At 40.1% G+C, this 13,841-nt stretch overlaps 1 protein-coding gene across 2 annotated transcripts; it reads left to right on the forward strand.

The window, feature by feature from the left end:
- Positions 1-233: 233 nt before the first annotated feature.
- slc25a14 (solute carrier family 25 member 14) lies at positions 234-11,352 on the forward strand. Of its 2 annotated transcripts, XM_088320431.1 has the most exons (9): positions 234-495; positions 1,396-1,558; positions 2,861-2,999; positions 3,097-3,191; positions 4,607-4,692; positions 4,769-4,864; positions 4,931-5,055; positions 6,606-6,819; positions 8,647-11,352. In XM_088320431.1, exons 2-9 carry the CDS (start codon positions 1,495-1,497, stop codon positions 8,686-8,688), a joined length of 861 nt encoding a protein of 286 aa, XP_088176557.1. In that variant the 5' UTR covers positions 234-495; positions 1,396-1,494; the 3' UTR covers positions 8,689-11,352. The 2 variants fall into 2 exon arrangements, with proteins under 2 accessions (XP_088176557.1, XP_088176556.1); XM_088320430.1 differs by lacking the exon at positions 234-495 and having other exon boundaries at positions 1,172-1,558.
- The last annotated feature ends 2,489 nt before the right edge of the window (positions 11,353-13,841 follow it).

Here is a 13,841-nt window from a genome sequence, read left to right on the forward strand (position 1 = left end):
TATTTACTACGTTGAAATTGGAACTTATTTTAGCAAAGTCTTTCTTTGAAAGTTACTTTACGTTGACGAGAAAGATTTCATATAGACGAAATTGACAAATTTAAACGTGATTTACAGAACGTGCAGTACAGCATAAATTGTTGTACTCCCAAACGTCACACAGCAGTTGCCCCCTTTACACCTCATAAAACAGAAAAACATCATTGTTTTTTAAAATCATCTAATTCGAGCGCACTAATTACACTACCGATAACGCCAATGTTCTCATGAGTCATGACTCATGTAAGCTGTAACGAAAGCTATAGAAATGTTTTACTTTGGAAGTCCAACCCGGAATCCGAGAATGTGTCACTTCCGTTTCACTTGACATTAGCTACTTGACTAGCCCGACAGCGACGGTCAACAAGTTTTTTTTAATTTCTAGCTTTGTCGGAATAAACTGCGTCTCGTGTGATGGAAATTTAGACATCTGTGGATGTTATTGACTCCCTCCAGGTATGTATATTAAAAATTATTTTATAGGCAAGTATTTGTGAGTGTTCCAACTGGCTAGTAATCCTCAGCAAGTGTTAGCCGACAAGAGCTAATTCAACACGTTGGCGTTTTTTTTTTTTTACAAACTCCGCCTATTATGCTGCATCATTTCAATTTTCACCCACGAGTTTAATTTAAGTATTAAACATTAATGTGCGTTAGGCGGGTTCGTTGTCATTTGTGACTTCATAAACAATTTCGTGTTCTATTCGATACTTCTTCGTGACGGTTCGGTTCCCTCCAATAGAATTCCGTAGCGCTTGACTGACAGCCGATAAGAGCGTGTGAGTTGACGCACGGGTTTGTGTCTTTTAATGCCAACAATATCTTGTTTTATTCTCCATCTCAATATGTCTTTAGAAATATACATACGCAATAATAGTAAATAATTCCTCCCCTGGTCAGTGCCATTATGAACCTGTAAATTCACAAATCCCTCCCCTACTTTGATATTCCGCGTCATCATTTGATTGACATGGTAGATAGCCAATAGCAGCAAAGTAGGCAATGTGCCTGCGCTCCCCTTGCTGTGATCTATGCGAATGCATACATATTTTAATACTTTAATGTACTCTTAATTATATCCATTACATAATCTCCATTACGCAATATCCCCATTCGCAGTTTTTCATCAGGAAAGTAATTTATATTCTACGTTGTCGTTCGAAAAGGTTCGTCCTCCTCGCGTTAGGGTTTGATTGACGTTGTAGACAACAAATAGCCTCTCTGCGGCTGTCATGACGATGCCACGCGTCACTGTCAGGTCGCAGTGTGCTTTCTGGTGCTGATGCTGCTGAGGGAGCCCCCGCCGATCTCGGTAGCATCATGTATTTTGCTGTGCTTTTTCGGCTGCTGTCACAGCGCTGCTGCGTGGATCTGTGCCTGGGCGGCTTGCTCTTCTTCCTGGCTGGTCTGCAGCAGGCAGAGGCAGCTGCAGTCGCTGGAGCCCCCACGGTAGAGATGGTCAACCTGAACTGGAAGCCGTTTATCTACGGTGGGATGGCCTCGATCGTTGCAGAATTTGGTAGGTGATGCACCAAGGAGTGTGACATGCCAACTGTCTTTGTACACATGTGCAATCAAAAGCATTTTTAGTTCTTTGTATGTACAATGAAAAAGAAGTGTCAGATTTTAATACCTTTATATGTAATTTGTCCTTTGCTGTATAAGGGAGGTTTTGGATTTTGCTTCTTATTTGTCCTAAGTATTGGTTTCTTATTGGTTCATCTAGTGCAGCCATATCAAACATACGGATCCGGTCAGCAGGTTGATTTAATCCAGCCCGCTTTAAATATCTTAATATGTAGAAACAAGAAGAGAGTATCAAGCTCATTTCTATTATAAATTGTGATTTATTTTTCTCTTAACAAATACAAACCAAATGTCCTTTTTCACCGCTATAAAAGGTGTAAAAGAGTTTACGTCCAGCAAAGTTTCTATATCCATGTTTTGCACTTCTTATCTTTGTGAACAGGTGTCCTCTGTGATGAACAATAATAAAACAAAGTTGCACTCAAGGTTAATGAACACACACTTGAAAGACAGTGCTAAATGTTAAATGTATCAGGATTTGACACCTGATATTGATGCACTTGTTAAGGAAAAAAATATGCCAAGTTTTAGGAGCCAACGGCAGCAAGTACACTGCAACAAGAGGGGGGGAAAGGTGGGATGACATTTGTTTGCACAGATCATTAAGAATAAGATTTGTCTGGTTACATGTTAAAGACTATACTGTGCAGTATTTTCTCAGCTTCCGTAGGCCCAGCCTTTTATATTATGTTATTGCTCTGTTTGTATTTCTTTTTTATTTATTTCAAAGCAGTATGAAGATTGATTCAAGCATATTCTTATTAATAGCACTTATGTTTGTTTTGTGTGGTGAGTTGGTTCAGATATAACACTGCATTTATTCAACTGTTAATACAAACAATGTGTTAACACATTCAATGGCAAACATGAATATCATTTGTTTCCATTGTTTGTGAACACATGTGTTGTGCGACAAAAACATCCCTTTTCATCCATTATTATAATTTGTAGGGTAGGCTACTGATTTACGATGAATGATAAACCATACTACTGAAAAACAAAGCTAAACATTTGCTTTGACATTCTTTTAATGACATGGCCCGCCTGAGAACATAAAGTCTGGATCCAGCCCCTGAGCCAAGTTCAGTTTGACATGCCATGATCTATTGTAAACTGTGCAAAACAAAATTAATAAGAGATAAAACATCTGCAGTACGGCTGTTCTTCTACCCGCATGCTGACACATCACTCCTTGTTTTACCTCATCACTATTGATTGTGATACATATTTTTAGGCACATTCCCCATCGATCTGACAAAGACGCGACTTCAAGTGCAGGGTCAGTCGCAGTACACAGAGGTGCGCTACAGAGGCATGTTCCACGCCCTTCTAAGGATTAGCAAAGAGGAAGGCATCCGGGCACTCTACTCAGGGTAAAGGACACTGGCCTTTGTGTTATTTTCAAAAGCTATGCAGAGCTGCACTGTAAGTAGATGCTCACGTTTAAAAAAAAAAAAAACATTTTTACAGGATCTCACCAGCACTTTTGAGACAAGCTTCTTATGGAACTATTAAGATTGGAACCTACAACTCCCTCAAGAGGCTTTTTGTCAGCCACCCAGAAGGTAAGTAACACTGCATTCAAATAAAGAAACGGATCAAATAGAATAGTCTTTAGTGTCATTGATCACAACGTCAGGAATATTGTTTGAAAAGATATTATACATAGTATTCCAGGATAAATGTAAAAAAGACAGTAAATAAAAAAAGATAAAAGAATGTCAGGATAAATAGTCAAAAATATTTACAAGGTAGTGCTTGACGAGGTAAAGACTGGCCTTAGTTTTAGGTGCAATTCCTTTAGTAGTAGTAATAGTGCAATGAAAAATAGTGCATAGTAACATAAAGATAGTGCAGTGAAAAGTACTGCAATATTTTTTAGCATCAAATCCATTCCTCAATAAAGTAGTGTAATAAGTCTTACAAGCAAATCCATTCTTTATTACAACTGGCCAGGTATATATTGTTCACTGTGTTGAGCGCTTGTTCAGGGTGGTGATGGCCCTGGGGAAGAAACTGTGTTTGAGCCTGTTAGGAAGCTGTAGTGCCTACCACAAGGGGTGGTTGGAGGTGAAAGAGGTCCTTTTTATTTTTTTTACAATCAAGAAAACTTCCACAGTCATTGGGAAAAATTTTTTTTACTTCTCAGGTCAAAGCAGTTAGAAAAAATAATGAAAATATTTTGTAGGATCAGCCTATCCTTTTTATATTGCATGCTCTCTTGTGGTATTGCAAGCCAGCAATGTTCTACAGACTGAGCAGAGAGCAGCCAATGATTTTCTGGGCCATGTTAATAACTTTCCGCGTGGATTTCCTGTCCGCTGCTGTGCTCCCAGCAAACCACATGGTGATGCCATATGCGTAAATACTCCCCACTGTGGCTTTGTAGAAGGACATCAGCATCTTCTTTTCCAGGTTGTTCTTCTTGAGCAGCCTCAGCAAATAGATCATCTGCTGGGTCTTCTTTACACCAATACTGGTGTTGACAGATCAGGAAATATTGTCGTAGATGTGCACGCCCAAAAGTTTGAAGCCGTTGACTCTTTCTGCACAGTCTCCATCTTTTATGAGTGGAGCTAAATCTCTGCTTACCCTGCTAAAGTCGAAAATGAATTTTTAGATTTTGTGGTATTTAGTACTAGTCTATTTTTTTTTTTTTGTCACCATCTCCACCTTCTTCTCCTATATGCTGCCTCACCCTATTAGAGACGGGTTTGACCAAGGTGGTGAAATCAGAAGATTTCACACTTGTGTTCGCCTGATGGGTTGGTGAACAGTCCGAGGTTTAAAGGATGAACAGTAGAGGTCTCGGTACACATGTTTTGGGGGAACTGTTGCACAGCGTTTGGGTGGAAGAGGCATATGGCGGCTGAGGATAAGTCCAGTAATCCGGTGACAGATGGAGGAGGAGAACCTCAGGTAGCGATATTTGCAATTTCTTCGTGTAATTGTGTGTTTTAAATGTGTTACCTCTCTGTAGATGAGACCATGGTCATCAATGTTTTCTGCGGGGTAGTCTCAGGCGTCTTGTCCTCTTCCCTAGCCAATCCAACTGATGTCCTCAAGGTGACCATTCTTTGATATTCCGCTTTTAAATCTGAGAAAAAAAATAATTAAAATTTAGAATTGTGTGTATGTGTAGATCCGAATGCAGGCTCAGGGAAGTCTGTTGCAAGGCAGCATGATGTCCAATTTTGTCAACATCTACCAGGCGGAGGGCACCAAAGGCCTGTGGAGGGTGAGCATGTGAACATGAAATGTTATAGCTTTTCAAAATGATTTCCACTAAGTTTTTGTCCCTTAGGGTGTGATTCCGACGGCCCAGCGCGCAGCCATCGTCGTCGGAGTTGAACTTCCTGTTTACGACATCACGAAGAAGCACCTCCTCCGGTCCGGTGCCATGGGCGACACCATTTTGACTCATTTCATGTAATAATGTCATCTCACTCATCTTTTTATTTCTATTTGAGTACAGGTGTTACTATAAGGCACAACAGATTATAAGACGCATCCCCAAAAAACAGTCTTTTGTGATATATTTTTCATGTTTAAGAAGAATTCGACTTCATGGCCCATGGAAATATAAGTACTGTAAAAGCAAGGGTTGCATAAAAAAAGTTTAAATCATTATTATTATAGAACATAAATTTACATCTGGTTTCACCAGTCAAAATGATTTAAGAAACAATTACCATGTTAACCACAAAACCATCATTTAACAATAATTTAAAAAAAAAAAGAGTACATCGTTTCGGGGCCTCAGCACTGCGTCACTGCTTTTTGCAGATGACTTGGTGCTGTTCGCGTCCTCAGGCCGTGGTCTTCAGCTCTCGCTGGAGTGATTCGCAGCCGAGTGTGAGGCGGTCAGAATGAGGATCAGCACCTCTAAGTCCGAGACCATGGTACTCAGACGCAAAAGGGTGGCATGCTCCTCCGGGTCGGGGATGAGATCTTGCCCTAAGTGGAGGAGTTCATGTATTTTGGGATCTTGTTCACGAGTGAGGGTAGGATGGAACGGGAGCTCGACAGACGGGTTGGTGTAGCGTCTGCCGTCATTTGGACTCTGTACCGGTCCGTTGTGGTGAAGAGGGAGCTGAGCCGAAAGGCAAAGCTCTCGATCTACCGGTCGATCTACGTTCCTACCCTCACCTATAGTCATGAACTGTGGGTTATGACCGAAAAAACTTGATCCCGGATACAAGTGTCTGAATTGAGTTTCTTCTGCAGGGTGGCTGGACTCTCTCTTAGAGAAAGGTGAGAAGCTCAGTCATCTGGGAGGGACTCTGTGTAGAGCCACTGCTCCTCCGCAATTAGAGGAGCCAGTTGAGGTGGCTCGGGCATCTGATAAGGATGCCTCCTGGACGCCTCCCTCGGGAAGTGTTCCCAGCATGTCCCACCAACGGGAGGCTCTGGGGGCGACCTAGGACACGCTGGAGAGACTGTGTCTCTAGGCTGGCCTGGGAATGCCTTGGGATCCCGTCGGATAAGCTGTAGGAGGTGGCTGGGGATAGGGACGTCTGGGCTTCCCTTTTAAGGCTGCTTCCCCCGAGACCCGACCCCGGATAAGCGGGAGACAATGGATGGATGGATGGAGTACATTATTTTGTACACACAGTTACCTTAAACACAAATCATTATTCAAGTAAGCACAATCAGTTTCATACTTATGAACAATTATTTTCCAAAGCAAAAACGCAACAGGATTTGCAATGAGCGTTCAAAAATTGGCATCTGAGCGTCCATTGAAGTTCCATGATTTTCATTTGTTTCCAAGAGGGCACTCGAAAACCACTCTATATTTTGCTCGAAAAAAGAACTGCTACCATATGCAATATCTTTTTACTATGTATTTCCAATTGTATACACCACCATATTTTCTGGTATATAAGACAAACCGAATTATAAGGCACACTTAAAAATTTCTTTCCAATTTCGGGTTTTTAGTCCGAAAAATCTGGTAAATCATTTTCTGTGTGCAGTTCAAGTTTCACATGCGGCCTGGCAGGGGCACTGGCCTCCAACCCGGTTGACGTGGTGCGTACCCGCATGATGAACCAGCGGGTGTTGTCGGGGGCACCCATGTACAAAGGCACGCTTGATGGAGTGATGCAGACGTGGAAGAACGAGGGCTTCTTCGCTCTCTATAAAGGATTTTGGCCCAACTGGTTGCGGCTGGGGCCTTGGAACATTATCGTATCCTTTGCTTATTTCGTTTCTCCACTTTGGCGTGTTCGTTCATTCACACAGTATTTTTTTTTTTTTTTTAACAACCAACAATGATAATGTAAGAAATTTTCTTACCGGAGAATATTTGGGAGTGTTTTTAGGCACTTGCGGTACAAAATATTTTCCACCAATATTTTCATTATTTTTTCTAACTGCTTTGACCTGAGAAGTGAAGACTTTTTTTTCCAATGACTGGAAGTTTTCTTGATTGTCCAATTTCTGGAAAAATATTTCAAAATACAGTAATCCCTCGGTTATCGCGGTTAATGGGGACCAAAAACCCGCGAAAAGTGAAAATCCGCTAAGTAGCGACGCCCCTTCAAAAATGCTTTTTTAAAAATTTTATTTTATTATTATTATTTTTTTAGACCCGCGAAGCTCCGAACCCGCGAACTTGGAACAGCGAAGTAGCAAGGTCCCACTGTATATTGTTTTAATTAATCTATAAAGTGTATACAGTATGTTTAGGAGCAAGTACAGCTTTCAGTCGGAATGGTATCAATACAATATATTGGTGCAGACACCAAGCTTTTTGTAAGGTAACATACTCACGATTGCTGATACCTGTACAAGTTGCATTCTACTGGCCATTTAACAATCATAAACCTGCAATTAAAGGAATAATAAATTGTCACTAAATATATACAATAGTAGGGCAAAAAAATAGTTTGAGAGTTAAAGTAAGGCTGTAACTATCAGTCGACGTTGACAAAAATTGTCAGGACCAGAAAAAATGGTCGACCCAATCGCGTAACGTTTCTCACAAGTTCATTGAGATCTAGAGGAAAAATCAGCGCCAGCGATCCAGTGCTCGCTGGAAGCGGGAAGCAAGCTGCTCACAGGATCGAAACGTGTTCCGAATTTGGAAGTGGATATTCCGAAGCCGGAGTTCATAGCGTAGCTTTATGGAAAAACAGGTCGTTAGCCGGGACTGGAGATCAGAATGCGGTCGGGGTCAAAAAACGGGTCGTTTGCCGGGACGGGAGATCAAAACGTGGTCGGGTCAAAAAACGGGCCGTAGCAGGAGACAAACTGGGAAATCAGGAACGGACGATTGGAAAATGGGTGACAAAACGGGACCGACAGGAGTCTGAGTCAAAAATGCTTGCCTTGTAAAAACAGGTTTGACAACAGGCGAGTGAAAGGACTGAGCTTAAGTAGGACAGGGAACCAATCAGGAAGCCAGCAGCAACTGGCGCCAAACGGGCGGGCACAGGTGAAATTAATGAGTAATCATGACAAAAATTGATCATAGAAGTAGTCCATAATGGAATTAATTGTCAATTATCTTCGCATGACATGTTTTTCCCAAAGAGGGTGGAATCTACATGAACTAAATCTCTGCTGAGTCGCACATGCGCAGTAGCATCTCTCTCAAGTGATGACATAAACATACATAAATAACGGCGTCAATATCAAGTACACGTACCAAAGCTACTGAGGTTCTGGATACAGAGAATAAAAAGTTTGCAAAAATACTTTGCGTATTATTGCGTTATCTCAGTGGCGCACAAACATATGAAATTTCGTCAGACAGTTGAATGAAACTAAGTCTGACTCGCCTCAAGATTCAAATAACATACTGATACTGTCGAGAATTGTTAAGTTGATAAAAATATGAATATCAAACGGTCTTCTTACCTTTCATGCATAAAACAAAAAATCAGAAAGACGTTCAAAGATTTTTCATGAGGTTAAAGATTATGTAGATTTTTTTTTGTGTGTGTGAGGGGGCGTTTTTTTTAAAGCAATACTTGATATGTTAGTGTTGTTTTTCCTTTACCCTGAACACAGTTCTTCATCACCTTTGAGCAACTAAAGAAGCTCCCATTGTAAAGGTGGGGTCGGGACAGCTTGGATCTTTTGGACTGTGTCCGCCATGCAATTTTTTGGCTGAGACACAGAGGAAGCAGCAGCACTGGGAATCGTGCACCATAAGTTAATTTTATTTCTTTCTTCATTACCAACCACTCCATAACATAAGCGAATATCCCCCACACTCTGATTATAATTTCCTTATTTGGCTTGCTTCCTATTTTCGAATGACTGATACTTTTTTCCCAACTGCAGTCGAGAGCACTGAGATGAGGCAGCTACTTTTATCGGGGTGTTTTGCACGAACTAGAGAGGTAGTTAGAACTTGGTTACCGCTGCACACCAAGGTCAGTTTGAACCTCGATTTTTTTTTTCTCAAACTATTAAGATACTCGAAATGTCCTACTAGAGAGATGTTGTTCAGTTTCAGAACCTGAAAGGAAGGGGCCATTGTTGCATTTTTGTTTGTTGGTCAGAGATTCTTGCAAAGCGTAAGCCTGAGCCAAAGCTTTTGCTGTGACACTGGAAGAAACAAATGCTTCATGTACTGCACGCTTAGCCCATATGTGCCAAAAAAGTGAGAAAGCATCCAGCATTACACCACTTCCAAAGTCTTAATGCATTGTCTGTTGATGATAAAAACTGCAGGGATTTTTCATTCTGGACAAAGACACCAAATTTACCTTAGATTTAAAATGAAGTTTGTGACATTATTACAAACAACACATGCATATAGTAATAGGTATAGTCAAGGGAAATTTATTTTGCTGATACGTCAATATATACATATGCATTTGCTATTCCTGTCTGAGGAAGCCCCCAAAGTTTTTTCTGCTGTCCAATAAAAAGTATTTCCGCTTGCTTTTGAACTAATATAATCAAATATGGTCTTTTAAATTGCTACCCAAAACATCTGAGAGGTGTGGACGAAATCAAAGGTTTTACTATGAGAGGCTATTTGAGAAGTAAATCTTACTTGCTCTTGCGAATAAAATCATACTCACACACATTCACAACTACTCTCACATATAGACTGTCATACTCATGCACAAACACTATACCCTCTCATTTACACTATTACATAAAATACTATACTCTTATACACACCCTACTATACTCTCACACATTAACTATAGTAGTATGCGTGTCAAAGCATAGTGTGTGTGTGTGTGTGTGTGTGTGTGTGTGTGCATAAGATCAAAGAAGTATGTGTAAGGGAGCAATACACATTCTCATACATTGTAGTCGAGTATAGTAGTATGTGTGTGAAAGCATAGTCGTGTATGTTTAAGAGTAGTATGTGTGAGAGAGTATTATAGTATACTCATACATACTACTCTTAAACATAAGAGTAGTATGTGTGAGAGAGTATTATAGTATACTCATACATACTACTCTTAAACACACTATCATACGCCCATACATATACTACTAAACTCTTACACACAGTACTATATTCACACATGTACTACTATACTCATACACACTACTATACTCTCACAGATGTATAGATAGATAGATAGATAGATACTTTGTTCATCCCCGAAGGGAAATTCACATTTCCAGCAGCATCCCTGAGCTGAGAACAATCGAGAACAATCAAAAATAACACGGGAGCTGCTGGAGTGGCTGCCATTCGTGACGGCGCCGGAAGAAAATATTCAATTTGAATCATGTACAAACAAACAAACAGTTGAATCATGTACAAACAAACAAACAGTACACATCCAACATACTACTATACTCTCAAATGGTGTGAGTGTATAGTAATTTGTAAGCGATTATAGTAGTATGTGTGTGACAGCATAGTAGCGTGTAAAAGAGTAGTACCATGTGTAAGAGTATAATGGTGTGTGGATGTGATTATAGTTGTGGTGTGAGAGTACACTAGGGATTTTACATTGGTATGAGAGTAGTTTTTCATGTGTGAGAGTATGTTCAATGTGAGAGCAAGTATGATTTAATCTTCAAAGGGCCTTTTACATTTTACTGTCTTCATTGTCACAAATATTCTGCATTCTATGGGTTAAGAACCAGGTTCAAGTCTTAAAATGAGTAGACCACCTCTCATATAAATGAATACCCCTTTTTTGTGAGTTTTGGGACAATTCATTTTGGGCTCAACATACTTTTGGAATTATTATGATACAAACTATTGGGTGATACAGAATTACCAAAAAAGTCTCACTTTTGGTTGAATAAGCTCCGGTTTTTGTTACTAAACATGCCTTTTGTAGCACATGCTTGACTTTTTATTTATTTCCACGAGTTTGTTACTCTTTGTGTTTGCTTGTATTTATTTTTGTTAACATTCATGAATACAGATAGGATTGATCGAACGTTTAGACGTAGTTTCCCATTGCCACTTATCAATTGCTTTTGGTACGTTTTGCAAAAAAAAAAAACAAGTACAATATTGGGCTTTGTTGTTAGCGAACCATTTGCCTTTTGTTTTATTTAAAGAAAAAAAAATATGAGTATGACATAAGTCATTAAGGCCACACAAATATTTGCACTTACTGTTAAAGTGATTTCTTGTGTTGGTTTTATTATAATGCTTGTTAAAAAAAGAATAACCCAAATGGCAGTTTTGAATGTGAGCCAGATTTTTGTTTGTTTGTTATTCAGTCCAAAAATATCTTCAATCTATATACACTCTAATAAAACAAACAAATCCAGTGTTCATTTTTCTTTCCCCTGCTGTTTGGTGAGACAAAACATTTCATTTTTTTCAAAATGTGAATTAAAAACTGCAGAAAAAGTAAATACAATTTGCAGGTTTGAGTTATTGCTAAAAACGTATGTGAACTTTTTTTTTACCCTGGCCCTCGTACATACGAGATTAATTTATTTCCAGTGCGAGAGAGAACGTAGAGTTTCCCGTATCCTGAATGAATTATACCCATAAGAAATAATTGAAAACCACTTAATCCGTTACAATCCTTCCAAAATTATCCAAGTTAACCCTCAATAGATAAAAATACACATCTTTCTAATGATTAAAAACACATTCAAATAGTAAATGAACATAAAAATTCAGGAATAAGAACAATAAGAAATTTCCGAAGTTGGTTGCTAATGTTCGCAGTCTAAAATGTGCGTGGGCTCTCTGCATGGTACACCAGCAGCGCCTTGTCACCACTGGGATCAGCAAAAAATGCTAAGGTTAGATGATCTCTCTTGGGTTTGTGGCCCGGCAGCTTTTCCCGTATTATAAAAGCAACAAGCCTTGGGGGTAGGGCGCCCGCCCCGAGACTGGCAGGTTGCTGGTTCAAGCCTCGGCCGAGTCATACCTAAGACTTACCACATTGGTACTCATTGCCTCCCTGCTTGGCGCTCGGCATTGGGGGTTGGAATTGGGGGGTTTGGTCACCTAATGACTCCCAACACATCAGTTGGGTTGAGCGAGGGGGCTGGGAATCCCCTCCTCTGTATCAATCTCCCAGAAAGAGTCAGAAATGACTCTAGCCACCTCCCACTAGGGGGATATGGCTCCCATATGTATGTATAAAAGCAACAAAACTTTTTAACAGTAATGCTTGTTCAAGTTTACTATGAAACTAAAAACAATTGTGTTATTTGTTTATAAGCTTCTAGATAGCTGTATCAAAAGAAGTCCAGCTCATTTTGACAATAAAATTAAACATTATACACACACTAATAAATACCATCTGTGTTAGGCTGTCTGAACATAAGTGTGGCAACTCATACAGAGAAAATATAATGAGATACTGTACTTAAATGGAACATGTTTATTATTTAAACCCTTTCAGTGATATAAAAATATTAATTATAAGCAAAATATATCATAAACATGCATTATTTTAATGACTCATACGTCGAGATATTTGTATTTATTATACATAACATTAGGCTTACCTGGTGGAAGCTGACATGACTGCCTTGTAAAAGGCTGGTCAAAAAAAAAAAAAAGTGAGTCACCTTGAATGTCAGTAGTTGATATTTTTGTGTGTGTTTGGTAGCACTCGTTTTTGGTTTCACTATAAAACAGTAACATCTAATGGTCAAATATTACACTGTGTCCCTTTAAAGCAGGGATGAGCAAACTTGGAGTAGTCAAGTCAAGTCAAATTTATTTATATAGCCCTTAATCACAAAAATGTCTCAAAGGACTGCACAGGATTACAATTACAAAATTACCCAATTACCTGATCTTAAACCAGCATGCAGGCAAGGAACAACTCAAAAACCTCAGTGTGAGGAGAAAAGAGAAACCTTGAGAAAGGACCTCACATGTGGTCATCCCCCTTCCAGGATTGACCAGAGTGAATTACAATTAGCATTACTGTACACATAATAGTAAACATTAGGTAAGATGTTGAAAATGTCAGGAAAGTGCAAGACATCAACGACGCCCCCGGCCTGCAAACCAGTCCAGAAAGTCTATGACGGCCACGACGCTGCCTCCCGTCTCTGCCAGCTGGTAAATGAAGGGGTTGACATCCTGTAGGTCAGATGCTGGTCCGCTGACCCATCCCAAATCATCCTTCTCCTTCGTATCAGCCAGGCAGGCGTCGGAAAAAGACAGGACAAAACAGAATATGAGGTCGGCATCAATCATATGCTTTGGAATAGAAGTGTGTCTTAAGCCTCGATTTAAAAACTTCCGTTGAGGTTGCACATCTTATCTCCAGAGGCAGGGCGTTCCAAAACACCGGGGCCCGGATGGACAACGCTCTCGAGCCCGCAGACTTCTTGGCTCTCGGAGTCACAAGTAGACCGGCATTTTCCGAGCGCAGACTCCGTGCAGGAACATAGGGGGAAATCAAATCGGAGAAATAAGAGGGTGCAAGCCCATGCAAACATTTATATGTTAATAAGAGAACCTTAAAGTCACACCTTAAGTGGACTGGGAGCCAGTAGCGGGCTGCGTTGGGTTCCATAATTTAAGGACTTTTCTCACTTGACCTGCAACCTCAGTGGAACTGTTTGAATCTAGCCTTAAAACACACTTCTATTCCATAGTTTATGAATGACCTACAGGTATATTCCACGTTGACAATATCCGTGTATTATTTGTTATTGCAACATCCACTGCAGCCTGGTCGTCCTGGAAGGGGAATTACCTCATTACCTTCTCAAGCTTTTCTTGATTTTGAGTTTTTCCTTACCCTCATGTGGGTTTAGATCAGGGGGGATGGTGTAATAATAGC

This window comes from Urocampus carinirostris, chromosome 17 (assembly GCF_059441175.1).
Source record: "Urocampus carinirostris isolate Australia breed hairy pipefish chromosome 17, RoL_Ucar_1.0, whole genome shotgun sequence".
NCBI classification, from domain to species: Eukaryota; Metazoa; Chordata; class Actinopteri; order Syngnathiformes; family Syngnathidae; genus Urocampus; species Urocampus carinirostris.